General features: G+C 40.4%; 1 protein-coding gene across 2 annotated transcripts; it reads right to left on the bottom strand.

Annotated features, from left to right (window-relative positions):
- Positions 1-1,026: 1,026 nt before the first annotated feature.
- On the bottom strand, positions 1,027-20,984 carry ddx3xa (DEAD-box helicase 3 X-linked a). 2 transcript variants are annotated; one of them, XM_086091831.1, is made up of 18 exons: positions 20,668-20,984; positions 19,961-20,012; positions 19,692-19,739; positions 12,055-12,190; positions 11,275-11,379; positions 11,086-11,185; positions 10,888-11,023; positions 10,706-10,803; positions 10,543-10,641; positions 10,267-10,427; positions 10,027-10,171; positions 9,363-9,507; positions 9,119-9,169; positions 7,662-7,843; positions 7,472-7,589; positions 6,443-6,596; positions 4,158-4,276; positions 1,027-3,949 (listed from the first exon to the last, which is right to left on the bottom strand). In XM_086091831.1, exons 1-18 carry the CDS (start codon positions 20,710-20,712, stop codon positions 3,864-3,866), a joined length of 1,980 nt encoding a protein of 659 aa, XP_085947957.1. In that variant the 5' UTR covers positions 20,713-20,984; the 3' UTR covers positions 1,027-3,863. The 2 variants fall into 2 exon arrangements, with proteins under 2 accessions (XP_085947957.1, XP_085947958.1); XM_086091832.1 differs by lacking the exon at positions 9,119-9,169.
- Positions 20,985-23,323: the final 2,339 nt, after the last annotated feature.

Consider the following 23,323-nt stretch of genomic DNA (forward strand, 5'->3'; position numbering starts at 1 on the left):
GGAATAAACAAGACAACTGGGACAAGGGCAGGACAGTGTTTATGCCATTTCGTTGACTTCAGTAGTTTTCACTTTTATTTTTAAACACCAAGTCTTTGGTTTATTTGTATCAAATAATTATAAAAACAAAACAAAAAATTATGTTCCAAACTGCTTAGATCCATTTCTTCTCCTCCTCTGGACTGTTGACACCAACTACTGTATTTAAAGTGGAAGTCAACCTTCAACATTTCTTGACCATAATGTTATATGTGACCTCACTAGTCTAAATGTGACATTCTGATTATTATGATATTTGTGGAATGAGTTATTAAGCAAAATCCAGCCATTTTATCCAACTTAGGGGCAGCCATTTTGCCACTTGCTGTCAACTAAGGATGACATTAATGATGCTCAGGGCTCGGGCAACGATCAATTAGGGCTCACCCGTTTTCTGAAGCTGAGCTGTGATTGGTTGTTACCTGAGAAACATTGATGTCACTTACAGTCGACGGCACGTGACAAAATGGCACCCCCCGAGATGGATTTTTCTGCTTAACTTATATCCCACTCACTAACACCGTATCAACCAGAATACCATATTTAGACTAGTGGGGCTGCATAGACCTTGTCAAAAAAAAGTTGGGGGGGGGGGGGGGGGTGACTTCTGCTTTTAAGTCTTCTCAATTGTAGCTTCACCAATATATAGCATACGGGACTTGGGTGTAAATTAAGAGTATTACGGGGAATTGGTGTTGGCAACACTCAAAGAAAATCAAAACAGCCTTTTTATTTGACAGTTTATGACTAAACATCTTATAAGATTAAAACCCCAGCTGTTCACAATGGGTACTTTTGAAAGCCTCTGGTTTTCAGATTTGCCATCATGTACGTTGTGTACGTGAAGGGAGTGTGCAGTTTCATTTTTCAGCCACTTGTAGCGATTCAAAATTAAATTTCCTGCATTGAGCAGCTTTAAATACTTGACAATTTGTGAAATTGGTAGTTTTAGTGAAATTGAGTAAATAAGACCAGACACAGAAGCAATTACAAATGAAATCTTTATATAATTTCTTCAAAAGAAACAAAGCCCATTCAATCAATACCAATTTAGAAAGTTTGCTGCCCCCATAGGCAAGGGGTGGCATTGCTACAGGCTCACTCCCTCTTACTACTACAGTAAACATGCTGGAGTTTGCTTTCCAGAAATTTTGCATTCAAACATATTTATTATGATAAAATCTTACAAATGTGCAGCAGTTATTTCCCAAGCTGCGCATTAGCGTGGAAGCTAATACAGAAAGCAAAGTCTACATCTAAAGAGCTCTGCAGTTCTAAAATTGACGGCGGAACTACGACCGGAAGCTTCCGGGCTCAATGTGTTCCCCACCTCCACGAGAACTGAAGAGCAGTAATATATAATGCAAATACAACAATGACAATAAACCACATGTTCGTTTCTTTTAGGATTGCCATGTGCCAGACATTCACTGGAGAAAAAGAATCGGACCAAATCAAGAGTTATTATGCACACAGTAGGAGTATCAGAACACTTCAACGCTACGCTTAGGAAATAGAGTTGCTCTTTGACAGCTTGATTCCAAACCTTGGCATGTTTGTTTTTTTCTTCAATTCCATTAGCAATTTAGTTCTTTTTGCAGATCAATCAGGAGAATTTCAATAAATCAGATGACTGGCCCCGCAGAGGCCCTGAACACAGCTGTGGATTTTATCATCAAGTAGGTACTGAGTCCGACGTTTCTTGAACATTAAAAAGCTCACACTAGCCGGAATATAGAAATTTCACGCATACAGGTGACATTCAACATTCAAGTGCCAGTGTTTTTTTTATTTTGTACTGTCTTTTGGTCAAGTTTTCTGAAACTTTCAAAGAATCACTTTTGAGGCTTACAAAAATAAATATTTGTCAAAAATGCTTAATAAATTACACAAAAACTAGCAGCAAAAGTAGAATCTAGAAATCTGTGCAAATGGCTAAATTCCCCACCCACCGACTGCTAAATCCCCCCCCTGGTCCCAAATAAATCCTGTTTTTTAACGTTGAGAACCCATCCCCTTTGTAAACAAGCTGCGTTTTTCATTTTCAAACTCCCCCAACAATCTCCCCACACGCCGAATTTGGAAGCCTAAGGACACATAAGCCAGACATCTATATAAAACTCTGGATGTGCAATAAAAAGAATGTTAGTAAAACTTGATGGGCACACGCATACATGCACGCGCGCGCACACACACAGGTCTGGACGCGGCAAAATCAAGTAGCACCATTCGACCTCTGCTTCTCAACGCGATCAGTGCATCTGCTTTAATTCGCATTCATAGTTTTATTTAAAAAACGTTTTCAAGGCACAACACACCTGATGAGAGAATCCGAGCATCGGCACACGTGCTGATGTGTGACCGTGCAGACAGTACTTTAAATGACCCCCCACCCCCACCCCACCCATTGGCGGGTCAGGAACCCCTCCCCCATCCAGTGGTTACACCAATGACAACTGCGCCATGTTCCATTTAGCCCTGCCTCTTCACTTCCTGGTTGAATTGCTATTCTTCAGTTACTGTAATATTTTAAAGCAGGGGTTGGGAACTTTTTTCTTATCGAGTCCTCACTGAGTTTAAGAAAAATCTGAGGAGCTGATTGAACAACTAATTTACTTGTAAACTGTTGCCCTGATGAGATGGCCAACCACTGCTCTAAAGTGACGAACCGTGCCACCACCCCCAAACGCAGCTTGAAAAAGAGAAAATGTTTGTTAAGCCTGCGACTCACGAGACCTTTCACCTTGACCAAAAAACATAACACTTGCACATGCGGACCGTCGCGCTGCGAGATCGGGTCGACGCAGCAATATTTGCCCTCTCGATGCGGTGGTCCTTTAATGCAGCCCACTTTTACAATTTATGCAGGCTTTTTTTTTTGTTTAGATGCAAACGCAAAACAAAAAAACGACTCAGTTTTTCTCTCTACAATTTTGTACACTGTAAATGTTTAAGAAAAAAAAAAATAGTGAACAAAAACACCGCCCACTTTCTGTAGCTAGCGCTCGGTAACATGGTAGCTGCCATAACACTGGCAAGTCAATTGAAATAAGAAGGAAAACAAAATGGTGGAGTAACAAGTTCGTTTAATCAGCCATTGTTGGCACTGAACTGGATGACATGGTTATTTCCAAAAACAACCATCGCTTTCACGGTAAACTCAAAAGGAGCCAGTTCAGGATAGAGTGAGCAAAAAAGAAATTAAAATGCGGATAATTCAGAGCGGCACAGTGGGCCCGTCAGCTGTTTGGTAGAAAATTTGAGTTTCAAATGGAATTGTGACTCAAAGAGCCACAACACCTCAGTTTTTGCCAAGGTTTGATTATATACGATCTTGCTTTTTATTTATTTTTAAACTTTCTAACACCTGCCAACAAACTAAACAGTCTCTAAAATTAGAGCTCTTGGCCATTTTCCCAACTGGTGAACTAAGAACATAGATTTATCCTGTTTCGATTCATAAAGGTAGAGAACATTAATACACAAGTGATTCTCTGGGTTGTTGGTTTGCCAATTTTTTTTGGGGGGGGGGGGGGGGGTAGTTTCTTCTCCCCAAAAATGCTAATCTAATAATAACTGTGCATATGTCAACATCCATGCTGACACTCAGGAGGAGCGCTCACCTCTGCAGTGCACATGCGCGTACGCTTAGCGTCTCGCTGCGCTCAAGTGATTGTTTTGAACAAGTGCCCGGCCGAGAACTAGGCGGGCTAACGTACTGTGTCAGTGAAGCTACACAGGGAGAGTTGTTATGGTCTGGCGGTTTTTGTTTTTAAACATGTGGTTTCCCATCAGGGTGGCATGGCAACCTACTCCTTTGGCGACTAGTTGCCCCACCAGTCCACACTTCCTGAGTGGCTGTAGTTTCCACCATAGCCGTCGTTGCCATAGCAGTTGCCTCCGAAGCCACCTGGGAGGAGGACGCCACAAAAACTTAAAATCAACTAGTGAAGCAAAATTGTTGACCATCACAAAAAATTGGTACAATAGAAAAGAAAATGTTACAACAACAACAAGATTTTGTGCACACATTAAATAGTAGTAGCGACCATGAAATGCTTATTTGTGGGTTTAATATTATGAACAGAGAAGAAAAACAAACAAGGCATATGACCAACCTCCACCAAAGCCACGGTTCCCTCCAGAGTTTCGGCCTGCGCGGTTGCCACCAAAACCTCCAGATCCTCCTGGTGTCTGTCGGTAGTCTCGAGCACCAAAACCACCACCAGAGAACCTACTATAGATTAGAGGTGTCAAAGTTAATTTGATTTAATGGATTAATAATAATATATATATATATATATATATATATATATATATATATATATATAAACAATTGTTTAACTTAAAATTTTCAACCTCTCAAAAGCAAATGTTCTTATTTTTGTTGTCCTTCATGAAAGCAGGCTAATTATGTTCATTTAATCAAAACAACATTTTCACACATCTGTTTGTACGTTGTAAAACACTGATTGTTTCCCCCCATTTTCTGAATGTTGTAGAAAACCAGCGATAAAAGAAAATAGTATAGACAATGATTTTAACAGTTGAAGACAGTTGGAAAAAATCGATTCGGCAATATATCGCGATATTATAGCGCGCAATTCTCGAATCGATTCAATATGCGGCCGAATCAATTTTTAAACATCCATTTTTTAATGGAAATATTCAACAAAATGTCTTACTTGGGGTTAGGATTTACACATTAAGCATGGAAGAATGTTATATTAATGGAACATTAAGCCATAATATTTTATTTCAGTGCTGTCCAAACATGAAACAGACTGCAACCTGTTTGTTAAATGCTCTGTTATAAGACTGAATTTTATAATTAAATTTTCATACAAAATCTTACAGTGTACATGTACAAGTTTACTGATTAGTAGTTTCTAAATTTGAGTCAAAAAATAAAATCGTAATAATCAATTTATAGATTCGTATCGGGATTAATCTGTATTTAATCGAAACGTGACCTATGAATCGAAAGGTACTAGGTAATTCACACCCCTAGATAACAGCAATTTTGGAGGTGTTCTAGTTAGGGGAAAGAGTGCCTCTGAAGTCCGTTTCACACTGCATTTAGCAGGTTCATGGTGTACCTTGTGAGGGGCGGGGACAATGGAATGGAGTGTTGATGAGTGGCAAGAGGATTTCTGCTACGATGGTAAGGCGCCTCAAATTTGGACAACGTTTTATTTGAGAGTGGTGGCGACGTGATGTCGGACAAGTGTGTCCAATTGGAGAGGTGCAGGCAGAGTGATTTAGTGTTATTTTGGCAAACTTCTTAACAAGAAACCGCATGATTATCTATCTAAGTTCCCGCCAAGCCATTAGATTCTCTCTGCTGCTTGCCGTCTCCTCCTCCTCCTCAAAATGAGCCAAGTCAGGGCTTTCTTTTGCAACAATGAACACTACATCTTGTCAAGGTCTGGTCTAACAAGTGAAAAAATCTCCGTTTTTTTCTTCCCGGGAGGCTATGACAGCACTTCCAAATATAGGCACGCTGGCAACCGGTCATTCCGTGTCGCCGCGCAACTCTTTCATACTGAGCGAGTGCAGTGTGAAAAGGGCTTTACATGTGACGGTTAGATTTCCACAGTAGCTGGGTTTACATGGAACCATGTATTCCGATTGGAATGAATCCTAACGACCAAACTGAATGAAAATGCCCCATAAATAAACACCTCAATCGGAATGAAAAGGCTGAAATCGAATGGAACTTCATTCGGAATCACTTGGTGGTATATTCCTTTTGTCAATCCTAACGAGCATCATGTAAATGGTTTAATCAGAATGGTGAGGCTGCGTCCGGTATGCGCATGCTCCACATTGACGTCATTTCCGTACATTAAAATTACGACTTCTTGCCAAGAGCTTGTCTGCGAGGGTAGAACTTGTTTTGATGAAGATGCTGCTTCAATAAAAGTGTTAAAACTACAACTACTGTGCTACATGAAGAATGATCTCCATCTTGATAAATCACGTGATCCCACGGCTGCCGCGGAGCTGATCTGATTAACAGGGGAGCAGATTGGAATGGATCATGCCACAGGAATGGATCATGCCACATGTAAATAGGTGATCAAATCTTCATTCTGAATGATTTCATTCTGAATAACTAAAAAGACCTCCATGTAAACCCAGCTAGTGAGTGACCCTAATGTGACTATCACTTCTCAATTCATTGAGAATAAAGACATTTTAAGTGAACATGTGCACTTTTTCCAAAATAGAGCCAAAGATATATATATATATATATATATATATATATATATATATATATATATATATATATATATATATATATATTTTTTTTATGGGCTTCTCATTCCAGGGCATTACAATATGTGAAAGATCTTTTTGGAGATTGCCATTTTGCTTCAGTCAGATCTATGCAAGTTACCCCTTTGAGCGGCCGCGAGTGCTGCTCTTGTGCTGGTGCTCGTAGGCCAGGCTCTCAAGCCAGGAGGGGACCTCCTGCTTGGCCTCCACCAAAATGTCCAACAAGTCTTTGGTTATGTTGCTGTTTTTGTCGTTAAAGAACGACGTGGCCAGACCTGTGTGAGAACAAGCCAATGCAAATGTTAGGAAACATACAACATTGGTGTGCAAACAAAGCAATAGATGTTAGTGTGTACTAAGGCTGCGAATACTGTACAAATTGGTAATAATTTTTTTTTACAATGAATTTCATTAGCGATTTGTTGTGTCATGCGATTATTAAGCAAGTCACCTGCTACATCGTGCGTGCACTCTGCCGTAAAAAGCAAGGGAGAGTTTGCATTTTTCAGAAGCTCCTCACCTCATTCCATCGAAAATAAGTACAACTATTACTATCACTATTTGGTCCTTTTTATGTCAGCAAGAATTATAGTTACTGTGGCTTCAAACTAGGGGTGCAAAGGGTTTCAGATTTTGGTGTACGATTATAGTCTGAGCTCGCCACCTCATTCCGGCCTCTCAACCTGGTCCAGGCCGGGCCGCGTTGGCACCGGCGGGGGGCGTCAGGTACGTAACTCTCTCCAGGCGGCGTCAAAGCCGAGCACTTTGTTGTTGTGCGCCGCTAAATGGAGCTATGAACTATGCCGCATTTTGCGTTGCACGTGAGCAGAAATAACTGTTGTTGCATGGCTGCGGTTCTATGATCCTGACGTTTAAAAACCACGGTTAAATCGTAAAACCGGTTAATTGCTGCACCACCCAAACTACTTAAAACCAAACTCATTAGCTGGCTAACTATTCCCATGCCCACTCACAGAGATCAACTCTCCTCCAAAGCAGTGCACCTTCATACCGTAGATCCTCAAACATACTGAGGTCCCATTATATTAAAATCTGACAACCACAACAATATTCTAAGATTCGTTCCGATTAGAGTCCAAAAACTCTCAGTACAGTACATGTGTATAAAATAAATAGAAAAAATTCATACCAAGGTTGCCCACACGTCCCGTACGGCCAATACGGTGAACGTATTCTTCAATGTCACTGGGCAGGTCAAAGTTAATGACGTGCTTCACGTTAGAGATGTCCAGACCTCTCGCAGCCACCTAGTAAAACCAAGATCACCATTTTGTTATCTTCTTCACATTGTTCATTACATTTTGTTGTGAATTGCTTACAGCTGTGGCCACCAGGATTGGGCAGCGCCCTGAGCGAAACTGGTGCAGAGCCTCCTCGCGGTCTCTCTGGGACCGATCACCATGGATGCTGGTACAGGCATAGCCCTCATGATAGAGGAAATCCTCCAAAGCATCTGCGCCTTTCTTGGTCTCCACAAACACAAGAGTCAGAGACTCTTTGCCTGTAAAGACGGAGGAAAAAGAAAGCAATTTACTCATATACGTTGCATTTTTGATGGGAAAGGAAACACGAGTAGATAAATGAACAAACGTAATTTCCGGACTACTAAACGCACCTCAATAAAAACCGCAACAGGTAAACTTTAGCCATAAAATCTTATTTGTACATATATTGGCCACGGGTCCCCACGTTTTAACAAGGGACATTTGCAAAGTAAGGAGTCACAAGGAAGTTTTTTTTGTTTTTTTAAACCTTAAAGACTGGAAAACACCCCCTCTAACCTCTACCCCCAAAACAATGCCTGAATACTGCTAGTTACACAGTAGCCACTAGTCTCCCAGAAAAGTCACTGATTGCCATCATTAGCTTCCTCCTCTTGTGTACTAAACCTAAAGCCCTCTTCAACAGCATAAAACTCCTTCTTAAACATGTTCCGTTTCTTGTTGTCGCTGGTGTCAGTTACACCACGAGGCAAATTCACTGATGAGCTGTCTTGCAGCCTTACAAAATCCATTAGTAATAGCCGCTTAGCTCACACTTGTCAGAATACACTCTTCAGCAATAGTCGCTCTTGTAAGCTATACTCTTAAGCTTCATTCACTCGCCACCGAACTAAGAAATTGATTTCTGAAGATCGGGGGTAGACTGTTTCACTGAACCGCTGTAGCGTGTTTGGGAATTTCATCATGTCAGATGTGGGAAGACTATGTGTATCTATTGGCGGCGTGAAAGCTCGTCATTCATATATAAACTTAATCACATTTAAAGCCGTAAGTTTTAGAGGATGAGAAATATGTAGCAACCTTTAGTTCGGAAAGTACGTTAATTCTAGGTAATGACAAATTTAAAATAATAAAAGGGATATGCAGTAGCTTTGCGTTTGACTACCATTAATTTTCATTTATTTGTGTAAAGACAAGGCGGGAAAAAATACTGCAGATGGGCAGCAATGGCTTTCAGGGTAAAATCTTACTCAAAGTACAATGGCAGAGGGTTTGATTGATAGGAAGGAAAGGTCCTTCCACCTCATTTACAGCCAACTTCAATTGCACCAAAAGGTAGAACCAAAATCAAAGCTCCACTTCGTCATTCCTCAAAGATGAGCACATTTTAATTAACAGGACCATGTGAGCAGAAAACCATTTTAAACAGCTTACATTCAAGCTGTGGAAATAAAAACTAAGCAGCATAGTGGTTGGGGAGCAAAGGGATAGAAAAAAAAGGGGGCGGGTATGAGCTGTGGGATGTGATGATTTTATTTTGTATTCACACTCACCTGGCTTTTCTGGGGCATCGATCCCATTTTCCTGAACCTCATTGGGAATAACTAAGATAAAAACCAAAACCAGGCCAGAGTGTGAGCCTGCGTGGTATACAGCATTCAGAAGTTATGCAGACTTCCTACTAAACACTTAACAAATTGTACTGTAACTGTTTAGCTAGGCATGGGGGCACCACAAGGAAAACTAAAAATGTTATACCCGTGAGAAGGGGGAAAAAAATCATATGGGTCGTCACACCTGTGGCATTGAGCAGGTCCAAGAGGAAGGACCTCTTGTCAGTGTCCTCCACCCAGACCACCTTCTGGGTAATATTTTCCGAGGTAGACCCAACGCGGCCGACCGCCAAGAAAATGTAGTCATCAAGGAAATCGCGTGCCAGGATCTAAACAAAAGAAAGCCCCAGGCGCCATTAGGACTTGTGTATTGTTTGAGGTAACGGCTGGGCAATTAAAATTTTATTGTGATTTCAATAATGGCTTTTTACAATCATAAAAAAACTTAGAAACCAAGAAAAACGACTGTGCCAAACGGCACGGTGTGTATGCAAGTTCCTTCACTGTGAAAGCCTCTTAAATGCACCCAGGTAGTTTGCAGCAAGCGTGTGACGCAATTATTTTTCTGCCTTCTTTGTGCATGATTTAGGATGTTTATTGACACTTCAGTCAGTTTTTAGAGCATTTATATTATGTGACGATGGCAACTAATGAGACCATGGCACGGTGAAATCTCATTTTGAATCATAGCTGCACCTGTGTCCACCATAACAATGATGATGCAATAAATATGTTACAATAGATTTTGAAGCTGTGACTTCACAGTATTACCGATTTTCATATGAATATTAATTACAGTATTTTTTCCATAATCACCCAGCCCTACGAGGTAGAGTCTTTATACAGACCTGGATCTCCTTGGGGAAGGTAGCGCTAAACATCATGGTCTGACGAATGCCTTTAGGTGGCATGGTGTCTTGCTCCACAATGCGTCTTATCTGTGGCTCAAAGCCCATGTCCAACATGCGGTCAGCTTCATCCAGCACCAAGTAGCTACACATTTAATAATAATTTTAAAAACATCTTGCTTTTAAACACACATCCCAGGACTCTTCCCAGTTCAAAGTGCACTATGGTATTATACTGACTTGCAGTAGTCAAGACCGATCTTGCCCCTCTCCATCATGTCTACCAGGCGGCCCGGAGTGGCAACCAGCAAGTGGCAGCCTCTCTCCAACTCCCTGATCTGCTGGCCAATGTCGGCACCACCGTATACCACGCAAGGGCGCACGCGTGAGCGATAGGCAAACTGGAGCAGGACCCGGAAACACATTCTCATTATTATGATTGAAATTACTTACAGCTGCACAAGGTATTGCATTGTTTTATGATGGCAGCAGACGGTGCCATGCTTATGAGCTCACCTTTCTGGCCTCATCATAGATCTGCAGTGCCAGCTCTCTGGTAGGAGCAAGGACGAGCGACATTGGGTACTGCTTACGACGCCCGTATCTTCCATTCTCCTATTGTGTTCATACATGCCTCATTAGAAGTAAGAAACAAAGATCGTTTTTCTACAGGACTTACCTGTCCACTATTCTTGGCGGCCTGCAGAGCCTCTCCTGGCCCCTCTGTGTAGATCTGACTCAACACGGGCAGCAGGAAAGCAGCAGTCTTTCCAGATCCTAAAATAAACCACAAAAAAATATATCAAAAACTCGGTTGATTAATGCAGTCATCTCTGCCTGTATGAGTTGAACAAATCTTACCAGTCTGGGCACAGGCCATAAGGTCTCTCTTGGACTTGATAATGGGAATGGCATGCTTCTGGACAGGAGTGGGACGCGTGTAGCGACTCAGATTGATGTTGCCCATGATGATCTCCCCCATGTCCACGTCATGGAACTACAAGAATTGAATCAGTTGAGTGAAAACTTGATTGACTTGAGTGTTGATGACAAACTCACGCTATCAATGTGGGGTGGGCAGTTGCTTCCAGTGGCCTCCACGGGAATATCATCATACTTCTCAAAGTTAATCCCCGTGTTGCTGGCAGAAAAGAGCTCACTAGAAAATGAGATTAGTACATATTTAAAATGAGCACAGACCCAATCTGACCGGAGGTTGTTTGACACGCAAATTCATGTGTGGCTTACTGTTCAAGACGCTCATTTGGAGCAGTAGGTTTGGACCAATCCTCGTCTCTGGATTCCTCCGCCCAACGGCTGTTTCCTCCACCAGAAAAGCCACCGCGTTCGTACCTGAAGACACAGAACACTTAAATGCTGCGCTCAGACAACCGTTTACTCAAATACAAAGAAAATACAGCAAAGTTGTTTAACTGTGGCATTTAGGCCTTTAAAAGAGCTGATTTAAGGATTACTTGTCATCGTTATGGACTTACAAAAATCTAATATGTGCTTAAAAAAAATCTGATGTATTAGTGCGTTAAATTAGGTTTATTTGAAGTTTTATTCTATTTTCAAATTGCATAGGGCCAGATCAAATACGTCACTATAGATAATACCTTATACAGGCCCAACGGCCAGTCAAAAATAGGACTGAGCGATTATGGAAAATAATGTAATTGCGTCCCCCAACCCTCCTAAAAATTGTGATTACAATGTCATGTGCGATTATTTTTTTTCAAAGTCGCTTTCATTTTTATTTTTACCCAATAAGCAATTTATTACAACAAACAGTTCAGCTCCATTATGGGAAAAAATAAAAAATGCATAAAAAAAGTCACAACGCACAATTTTTTTTTTGCATCCACAGCTCCAGGCTTTAGTTACAGCAATGACGACTGACTGCTCTCCACCTCTGCTGTGCATTTCAATGGCCATTTAAATTGCGGCTTTTCCATCTTATCAAATCACGATTACATTGCAAACGCAATTACTTGTTTAACCCTTGTCAAAAACTAGAAGTCTCACCTTCCCCTTGAGCCTGCTCCACGGTCATTAAAGAAGGCAGACTTTGACCTGTCGTTACGTCCTCCAAAGCTGTTGTAGGTGTTGTCTCTGGACTGTCCACCCCAGTTGCCATCTTTGTTCTCGCAACCACCAAATCCTAGCAGGGAGCAGAAATGACTCCGTCAGCAAACACACCCAGCCATTTCCTGAAAATCTGCTTTCAAACAAGCAGGTGACATCCCGTAATAGCTTTGGTTTAAATTTTACTCTAACTACTAATTGGTATTACAGCGTTTCCTCACTTTCGTCGGCGATACGTGCCAGGATCCCCTGCAATATGTAAATTAATGTCAAATAGAGGTTGACTTCTGGGGTGGGGGAGAGAATTTATACCTCTTAAACCATTACACCCTCCTCACACACTCAACACTTGTCAGACTTTCTGTCGCAATGCCAGGATAGAGGTTTTACACCTGGCAATCAATGTTGTGCCAAACTCAATTACATTTTACTCCAGATGATGGTGCAGACGTGTGACTCTGGATTGCCTTGTTGCGGAGTGAAAACGCACAGTTGCAGTAATATCTTACTTTGCTACTTCTGTATCCACAATTTTGCTAAATTTGTGTAGTCCTCTGGGCTCAAATGGCTTGTCCATCACATAAGAAATTTCCATTCATGATCAGAGTAATGAAAATTCAGACTGTAGAAACAAAACCATATACCACCGACAACCTTAAGATTTGGAATTAGTCAATGGGCATCTTCGAAGGCTACACAAATAATTACAATAAACTTTCTGGCTAAAAAACACAGCCCATGGAAGCGTGACATGATTTCACAAATAACCAAATGTTCCAACCCTTAGAAATGCTAGAATGTGAAGTGAGGACTTTATCAGACTGATACCAAGTGGGGGGAAAAATGCACATGATCATTTTTTATGCTTAGAGCAGTGCAAACAGCCTAAACATACAGTTCCCTCAAAAAGTATTGGAATGGCCAAAATGTCTTCAGTATACTATAAAAACAATGGAATTGACCTTGCCATTCCATTTATTTGGAGGGGACTATGTATGCTCACTCAATGCAAAGCAAACACCCTAATAGAGCTGAAAGATTGATCTTTTTCCCGAATCTAAATCATTAATCGTTCTACTCGTGGACTGGTCACACCAACAAATCAGCTAGGAAATTGTTAAAATTAAAAAAAGAAGTGTCACACAGTCCGCATCACACAGACTATGTTTACATGCAGTCAATATTTGGGTTAAGGTCAGTATTCCTGTTTCTGAAATATTCTAGGTAACTTGTTTACATGCATGGCAAAGTTACTCCAGTTTACATAGTCATTTGTGTTTGGAATACCCTATTACGTAAATAGACGTAATTTCCGCTTCTACGTTCAATACAAGACATTTATTCATGTCACTCACCACGCTAAATAAAGTAGTCAGTTTTCTCCTTGCTCCAGAAGTGTGGTTCTTTGCTGCCTCGTCATGTTTGTTTAAACTGGCTTGAGTATTATTTTTTATACAAACTGTGGCATTTCCATCGTAGAGACAAAAAATTAGGGATGCAGAATAATGCTATTTTCAACCGATACAATAAACTAATAATTTAGTGCCGATGTTGATAACCATGGAGCCGATCGATAATTGTTTGCAAAATTAACTTAAATACAAATATACTTACGAGTCCTATTACGTACAAGTCTAACATGTACAAATACATTGAAACATTGTGTGAAGCACCATAAAGCTGAATTTTATTGATATCTCTGCTTCAAAGACAACCAGTAACTAATTTTGAGTTTGCCAAAACAGTCACCAGGGTTTTTCCTTTGTACAAAATTCAGCGGCCACCTCCACCTAAATTTACTTGCCACCTCCAGCCTGAGCCCCTGATATCACACAACGCAGCTCTTCGGCTGTGTTGAGCTCAGCAGAAACGCATTTTAACTGCAGTTGCAGTGTTGCTCCATTATGGAGGCGCTATATCAACAGCAGTTCACCGGAAAGACCTGAAGCAACAATCGAAGAACAGCTTTCTTTTTTCTTTTAAACTTTAATGTACCAACGAAGAAACAGATCATGGAGCAACCGTTGCACACGCCATTTTCTAGTTGAGAGGCGGCGCGCTCCAGCCATTGCCAAACTCATAAAAACACAGTATATACAATTAACATAACAGTGTTTTACAACATCGCTGAACTATATTTACAATTTTATATATACTAGTGGATGATTTTTTAATGATGGTAGTTTAAAAAATGGCAACTTTGTATTCATATAATTTTTCATTTCTAGTCCCTGATCGTAAAGTGGCTGCATGAGGGCGGCCCATAATGGTATCGGTCACCGCCGCAAGTACAAATACCTTAAAATAAGACTTGTCTTGGCACCGATACTGATACCTGGTATCGGTAGTCACCCATCATAGTCAGGATACCACCCTCTTCCTCATTTTGAGCCAGGAAAAACCCTGGACTCACGTTTTGGGAGGAGAAAGGGAGGGTCAGCTAGACAGGAAAGCAAGCAGTCTGTTCCGAGCAGGCTTATTGGTCAAGGTCACTCCGATATTGCTTCATATACAAGAAGTGAAACCCCCATTCTTAAAGAAAATACAGATGTCCACAATACAGTATAAACTTATGTTAATATGTCTTAAATAGTTATTTTCCATAACAGGACAGTAAAGAAAGTTCACACTGGCGACTGCCATGCCGCATCTTCTGGTTGCGCAAAATGTGCCGTTCAATCGAGGTATTTCGAATGTGTTTATATGAGCAAGAATAGGGTTGTGAAAGGGGTAGCCTAATCCTTGCCTCAGCGGCGGCAAATACGCTAGACTTAAAGTAGTGCTATCACTAATGGTGGTCGAGGACTCATCTAACCATGAAACACACAGAGAAAGAAAGCCTGTATATCACAGAGTGGCGTTTTTCTTAAATGGAATAGAAAATACTGGCTGTGTGGGAGCATTTTTCATTGAAATCGAATAAAGGCATTAAAACCGAGTGCAATAGTGCACAAGTAAGTTTAATACTACAAACCTTATCACGCACTATCACTGTTTTGATCAACTTATCGTTCGACGAGGGGGAAAAATTGAACGTTTTATGTGTGTTTGTTTACATAAGTAATCAACATACAGGGGCTGTCGACAAAGTTGGATAAGTCAATGCTAATAAGTAAATAAGTAAGTCAATGCACTAATGGCACTTGGCATATGTACAGAAGATAAATTATAATTACTTATAAACACCCAATTTAATTTACGTCCAACCTTAGTGGATTAACCAAATTTTGTTTTTATTGTTGGGGAGGTAGAAAAGGATTATCACATTTAAAAAGCTTGCCATTGACAGCTCTACAACATACACTCGCACTGCTTCGTTGCCAGGCTGACTTGGCCTACTTGCCGCCGTGTGAACTGACACCGCAAACGTGGCACAAACACTGAAGGTGGAATGGCTTTTCAAACTCTTTCAAGCAGTTTGGTTCACATGTGCCCCATCAGTAAAGAACCGATGGGACACATTCCAACCAAACAACAGTGCTAGCGCCAAGAATAGCCAAGAAGCACTAATGCTAGACACGCATCAGCTAATAGCTATCGTCTCTTTGCATTATTTTATAGCCAAGCTACCCACATTTCATACCGGGGGGGAAAAATTAAGAGTATGAATACTGCACTGAAAGACGGTTAATGTAATTTTCTGTCATGTTTGCAAATGTTACTGTACATAGTGAATATTGCACTGAAACTTAAAGAAAATAAATTTCAAATTAAATCGAAATCGCAATGTCTGCCCGGGGATAAAAAAAAATAAATCACAATGCTATGATTTCTTAAAATCGTTCAACCCTTCCCCCTGAGCTGTTTGGATCATGACGCAGCAAACATCTCTTCTTCAGAGTGCCACAAGAATAGCTAACTGTCATTTACACAGAATGCAAGCAAATGGGTGTACGTGTGTTTCTAAAATAACTCAGGGTGTGCGGGACCGCTTGAACCCTTCTCTCAATGTTACTGAAACTTTTGAAATGTTTAAATGCACTCTTAGCAATTTGGCAGGGAAAAAAAGCATTGCCTAATCAAGTACCAACTTGCTGTGCATGCTTTAAAATGTGCCTGTTGTAAAGGGTTTCTTAACAAGCTAAGAAAATCAGGGTTTAGGGAACTCTGTGGGGACACCAAGAGCAGCTGTCATCATTTAACCAGCACACAAGTCAAGACTTCTACCCAGCCGCTTCTGCTGACTGCATTCATTTGTTATGCATGTGTTTGTCTGTGTATTTATACACAATGTGTGCCTTAACACTGCTACACAAGCACGCCTTTTGATCACTTTGATCTTTACAGCAGAATGTAAGATGCTGGACAGTAGTTGGAACAAATGTCTGAATTCTGAATGCAATCTTTAAAATACTGTCATTTGCTTTTTTTCAATAGTAAAAGTACATGGAAATTTCCACAGAACAATGAATTATGCTAATTGGTTTGATAAATGTAGACATTTTAATTGCATTATTTTGTCATTCATCTGTCTATTCTATGCATTTTTTAACACCCAAACAGTGTAACTATCTTTCGCCCCGCTCCTAACAGACAGTATACAGTGGAACCTCCCTTGTCAAGTCAGATTGATGACCACATTAAAAAAAACTAACACATTTGTTATTATTCTATAGTATTATGATACTACCACATATTTATTTATTTGGCTTTGTTTTTGGCATAAAATTGATGATAAAAAAATAAAGTGACAGCCACAAAACCAGAAAGTGACCATGTGAGAGAGAAAATGATCTGTCTGCTCAGTGCAACATAAGCAATGCAATTAAATATGTAGTGCAAACACATTTTAACTAGAAGATGTCAACAATAATGATGTCACTTGGTATTTGCAGTACAGCACTTGTTTTCCAAATGTTCCTATGCGACATGTAAATTGATATATACCTTACAGTCAGGACATACAGTTTTGTGAAGGTATGTACAGAACTCCTGGTCAAGGAGGCCCAAATGATACAAGTCAACTTTGTAACAAAACACTTTATACTATAACGGAAGATGATGACAACCTTTTGAGACTTTCCCTTTGACACTCATTGTCAGATGTCTACAGACTGCATGGCAGGAACTAGTTTGCAAAGAATTCCAGATTTTTTTCTCTACATCTGACAATTTCCGCCATGCTTGTATTCAAAGCAAGTAAAATGTACTGAAAAGCATTCAAAGTACTGTTTATCCAGTACAGAATCCAATTAAAAACTTTCAGTCCAAATCTTTGTCAACACACGATCAGGATTTAGGGCACAGAGTATGTTATAGTTAAGGCTACCATTTGTGGCAATAGTAATCCATTCATGTACAAGTCTTGATTGTGGTAAAGGATGATGTATGAAGGCTTTAAGATCTTGTATTAGTAAAAACAGCCACAAGTGATGCAGTGTGTTAATTTATCACAGGCACCACCATCACCATGCTGCTGTGGTTTTATCTCCAATGGCCAAGACAAACTGACTAGAGAGTCAAGAGGGCATGCCAGGGTGTACCAAATGTGTTTCGCCCGCCCCTGCTGTAGGCATGGTAAAGGGCAACCTCTTGAGAGGCCAGTCTTGGGTAACCTGAGCAAAGGTAGGGAAGCAAGCTATAAAAAGACTCATGTGGAGTGACCGACTCATGCAATACGAGAGGGTGAGGTCTTGACTCAGCACTAATAGTTACCAATCTCGGCGGCATCCCATCCTGACACAGAGGAGTTATTTCTTTGGGTCACCTGGCTCTCTGCCTGCCATGGCTTTGGGGGAACTTGGAAAACATTGCAAGTAACAAATGGCCTTAAGGGTATAGTTCAATAACTGGGGATTTCAACCAAAAATTTTGGGGAAATACCCCAAAGGCCAAAGGTGTTTCCCACGCCATGTTAATACTTGGGCGGGCCACCCAAGTAAATTGGCCACCACCCAAAAAGTTTCCAAGAAAATTTATTTAAAATATATTTACAAGAAAAAAACACGTTGCGACAGGATATACCGCATGTAACGTTAGTTCGCCGTCATTCACTTGTGGATCGTGAGGCTAGAAGAGACGTAGTAACAGGACTAAGACCCACCTCCCGTCCAACCCGCCTCCCATCAAACCACCGGAGTTCACCCACCCAAGTAGATTTCCAATCTGTGGGAAAAACTCAACACTCTATAAGATCAGCTCTAAAAGAGTTTGGTATTTTTTCCCAGTTTTGTGGGGCCACTGCAAGAAGGTACCAGTGATTGAAGCAGGAAATTGTGTTCAACCATAGAACCAAAAATGTTAACACAGGAAAGTGTCTGGCTGATCTGTGCATGTAACTACATATCAACTTCATACACATAATGTAACCAAGCAGCTTTTAAGACCGTATTTCACTGAGCAGCGCAGGCTTGTGCGGATGCGCGAATGTAGCAAGTGCTGGTATTTCATCAGGTTTCGTTCACAACTGCATAATGTTGCAGAGACGTTCACCAGACCATCACAAACCGTTTTTATGCTCACAAAGAAACTTTGAAAATGTTCAGAATTTGACAAGAAAAGCTGTTTGAGAGTGTTAAAATGTGCTATGTGAATTACTACTAAATTATTATGAATACTTTTTTCCAGATTAAATTATAAATACAATTTTCCAAACCGATTCAAACAAGATGAACAGTAATGCCCAGTCTACCTACACTAGGAACTTCAAAGGTTTAATTATACTGTGGTTAAATTCGATGCTAATGTTTATGGTGGTTTAGTTTTATCTGCGTCCATTTGTATTGTTAAATTTTTTGAGCATCGCAAATCGTGTTCCATTTTGGAGGTTCCACTATACTGATGTAAAATGGCCATACTTTCAAAATCCAATTTTATGTAACCACGAACGAGCACCCTGTATTACATGATTGCAATATTACTCACTCAAGATAAATATATAGAAATATGCCTGCAAGCATCCCAGCAGCACAGCACATGATTTGAACCCATGGTTAAAATTAAGTAAAGTCCACCTATCCTAATCTAACCATGTCCCACCCATTCACACTGGCTTTGCTACGGCTACTTCATGCATGTGGAAATGCAGATTTGCCCTCAGCAAAAGCAGAGAGAAGGGACTTACAGAGATTTACTGGTGCCACAGAATAACCGCACTGTCTAGCAGCGGAATAAGCATTTCCTGCTGTGGAATAAGAGCACAGTAGAAAGAAAAAAAACACGGAAAAAAATCATCAAGCGAGTTATACAAGAAGATTTCAAAGTTGTAGTCAAGTGTCAAGTGATATGAGCTAAAAGTGCCAGGCATACTACAACTATTACTACATGTCATTAAAACCCTGACCTATCACTTTTGTGCAAATGAGCATGTATGGCCCCCCAACATTATTTAATGTAGGCAGTATATGGTGAAAATTTGATGCCAATTACATTTTGTGATTCACTAGCCACTGGCCACTTTACTCTGTGCAGTATAACCAAAACTACCACATTGAAGATGTTACAGTATAACCAAACGTTTAGAAATCAAGTAGCTATAAACCTCGGTTTTTCTATAGTTTACCGCAATCTCGGGGACATGTAACAAAGGAAAACAAATGGGGTAGTGATGATGTCTGAAGGCTACATTGGAAACTCACCATTTTTGGGACCCTCTTTGTTCCTCAAATGAGGTGGAATGTAACGTCCTGGAGAAAGAGTAAAATAGCATATTTCAGAATTTAAACAGTAGCTACAGCTATAAAAAAAATTAAATGCACTTCGCAGAAAGGGACACCATGCCACTAAACTATACAAATGAATCAAGTACAGACAGATCTATATATTCAATCATAAAGGGATCAGTGCCTCACATCAGGCGTACTTAATCAAAAGACAGACAAAACCTTAAGGTCAAGCAAATACTTACTGCCAGTTCCTCCGCCTTGTCCCTCAACAGAGTTCAAGTCTAGGGCAGCAAGCTATAAAGACGAAACGAGGGAATTTTTAATTAATTAACAAAATGTACAAACTGCTTGTTAAAATAATGTGGATGGCATACAAGACAAAAAGTACAATTTTTTATTTTACGATGCGACTCATCAGCGGAGGTCCGTCGATAGCAGGAAACGCCACGCACTAACACAAAAAAAATGCGACACGTACTTCGAGTTAACATACTGGCGAAACTATTAACGCACCAAGCGTAAATGTTGTGTCTGGTGTGGTTAGTATGTGCCTCGTGAACCCACAGCCAGCTCGTTTTTTTTTCCTCCTGCGCCACGTTTCAGGTTGACAAGGCCCAATGTTAGCTAACCTGCTATACCGGCCGGTAAATGATTTTAAATGACCGTGAACGGCAGATGGACATTTGACAGCGTGCGGATGCTGGGTTAAAAGCCAACCTAGTCGGATAAAAACTAGTGGTTAGGGGGAAAATTAGCGTCGATGGGTTTTTACGCGGCCTTCGCCATCACAACCTTCCTTAACCAGCAAAATCGTCGCCTCCATTTTGCTAGTGGCCATGTTAGCTTTAGCCCGAGTTAGCAACGAGGCTCGACATCAGACGCGCTTGACGGCAAACCGCGACATTTTAACACAAAAAGTCGGAAGTAGACAACAGAAAAACAGACTTACCTGCTGATCTAGACCGTGTGGATTATCAACGACCACATGACTCATAACTAGAGAGGAGTGGGGGATTATTTTCTGAGGAGAAAGGATTTTTTTTTTCTTTGTTAGCGCGACCGGGCTACACTGCAACTTTGTTTCCTCGTCTGTTTAGAAAAAAATAGACCGGAGTTTGTTTAAAGAGTTGACAAGACAACAAAAAGACGTTCACTTAAAAATAAATAAAACGCCGACACTTATGTTAATTCTAAACTTAAGTTTCGAAAAGAAGCGGCGGCTGTTGCTGCTGCCGGCGGGGTTGACCGTGCTGGAATGAGACGCTATGTTCAGGTAACGCGAGATATCACCAGTATCGACTGTAGATAGGGACCTGAAATATCGCGAGACTTTCCTTACATCTCATCGGTGGAAGTACAGTGTTGTGTAATTTCATCAAAATGAATACCGTAATAGGATCGGTGATTGTGTGTCATGTAAATTTATTACAAGATGTAAACCATTTCACAATCCATAAACTATGCTTATGCACCAAAAAATTAAATTAAATTAAAAATTAAAAACAAACAAGGCCTGCACAATTATGACCAAAGTGATAACCACAATTACTTTTTATTCATACTGTTACATACAATTATTAATCACAATAATACAGCACCATTTGCATTTTTATTGCCATACTTACCAACAATGTGTAAACAGTTTTCACTTCAACATATACAGTATATACAATACAAATACAATCTACCCCAAAATTATTATTTTTCCAAGATTTAACTGAATAAATATGCTATAATCTTGTTTATCATAGTTTTCCCTAAATTCACAACAAGCTCAGACAATGGATGTAGCTCCTCACCATGGCTGTCTCTGAATGTCTGCACTATTCCCTATATAGGGCACTATATAGGGCCCATGGCATGGGTACCTTGCACATTTGTGAAGACAGGCACCATTAATGCTGAAAAGGTACATGCAGTTTATATATTGCCATCCCCTCAACATCATGTTTTTCAGGAACATTCCTGCTTATTTCAGCAAGATTAAGCCGAGCCGCATTCAGCATGTGATACATGTGGCTTCACAGTAAAAGAGTGTGAGACTGGCCTGCCAGCAGTCCAGACCTGTCTCCCATTGACAATGTGTAGCACATTATGGAGCGTAAAATACAACAGGACCCTGGAATTTCAAACTACAACGCTTCAACAGTTAGTGTCCCCAGTTTCCAAATGTTTATTGAGTGTGTGTGTGTGTGTGTGTGTGTGTGTGTGTGTGTGTGTGTGTGTGTGTGTGTGTGTGTGTGTGTGTGTGTGTGTGTGTGTGTGTGTGTGTGTGTGTGTGTGTGTGTGTGTGTGTGTGTGTGTGAGGAAAAATTATGTAATACTGTGGTAAACATACACCTGCCCCCATTTTTTTGGAACATATTGTAGACATCAAATTCAAAATAAATGTATATTTACAAAAATAATCAGGTTTATCAGTTTGAACATCAAATATATTGTCTTTGTAGCATATTCAATTGAATACAGGTTTGAAAATGACTTGCAAATCATTTGCATTCTATTTTTAGTTACATTTTAAACATGTCCAACTGGAATTGGGGATTGTTTTAAAAAATATATATATTTAGATTTTTATTTATTTATTTATTTACAGTTTTATCATGTTATTAGATAAATATTCCATGCTGGCTGTTATATAACATTTTTGCATATTATTAATGGTTTGGTTTCTACAATTGTGAAGTAAATCCCCACTCAAGGCCTAGGTACCAAATGTATGGCCCACCACTAGATGTTTTATTACAGAGTTGGTAAAAATTAAGAATAGAAATAAATAAATGGTCGCAGACCACCACAATGTATCCCAACAAGTACCCTCCAATTGTTTAATAATATCGTGCGCCAATGAAGTAGAAATTGTTCTAGATGTCATTCTTAGCTGTCTACCAAAGCTGTTCCGAGGAGATAGTGGGACATCTGTGACTGACTGACTCTTAGTTATTTGCCTTCAAATGTCCTTTTGTGTAAGGTTTGGGCAAGAGTAAAGCACTAGCACAACCAAAAGAACCCCGCCGACCCCCTCCCCTCTGACAACTCATTCATCTCCTTGTCTTTCTGCTCTGGAGCTTGGCCTCTCCGCATACAGTGGACTTTGCTTAGCTGCGTCAAGGACCGAGGAGGGCCATATGTTGATGGGATAAGGCGGACGTAATCATGTCAAAGGTCAATTTTAGTGAGTTCTACGTTCCTATCCAACCACCTATACCCAGAGGTGGCTTGAGTATCTGATTAGAATGGACACCACCCTGGTGAGGTGTTCCGGGTACGTCACACTGGCAAGAGGTCGTAGGGACCACCCAGGAAACCCTGGACAGATTTTCTCCCGATTGTCCTGTAAACGCCATGAGAACCCCTGAAAGAATTCGATGAAGTGGCTGACCTTCACTGCATAAGATGCTGCCTCCGTGACCTGGATGTAAAAGTTGCTGTATTTTGGGTTCATCCTGAAATTTTACCCAAAAGTCCAACCACATTAACGATGACTAAGCACTGGGGCTTATTGTGAGCACACATAATCTCAACCTGAATAGGTTTTTATTTGAAAGTCAGGTTACACGAGCAGGATGAAAAGCCTCACGTGACATCACACCTGCCAATAGTTA

Source organism: Leptonotus elevatus, chromosome 12 (genome assembly GCF_054856555.1).
Source record: "Leptonotus elevatus isolate MCC_2025b chromosome 12, RoL_Lele_1.0, whole genome shotgun sequence".
In the NCBI taxonomy this organism is placed as follows: domain Eukaryota; kingdom Metazoa; phylum Chordata; class Actinopteri; order Syngnathiformes; family Syngnathidae; genus Leptonotus; species Leptonotus elevatus.

Coding starts and splice junctions, on each gene's coding strand:
- ddx3xa (XM_086091831.1), bottom strand. CDS start 20,712: ATGAGTCATGTGGTCGTTGATAATCCACACGGTCTAGATCAGCAG. Junction 10,804..10,887: donor TATGGCCTGTGCCCAGACTG/GTAAGATTTGTT, acceptor GGTTTATTTTAG/GATCTGGAAAGACTGCTGCT. Junction 7,590..7,661: donor CAATCCTGGTGGCCACAGCT/GTAAGCAATTCA, acceptor TGGTTTTACTAG/GTGGCTGCGAGAGGTCTGGA.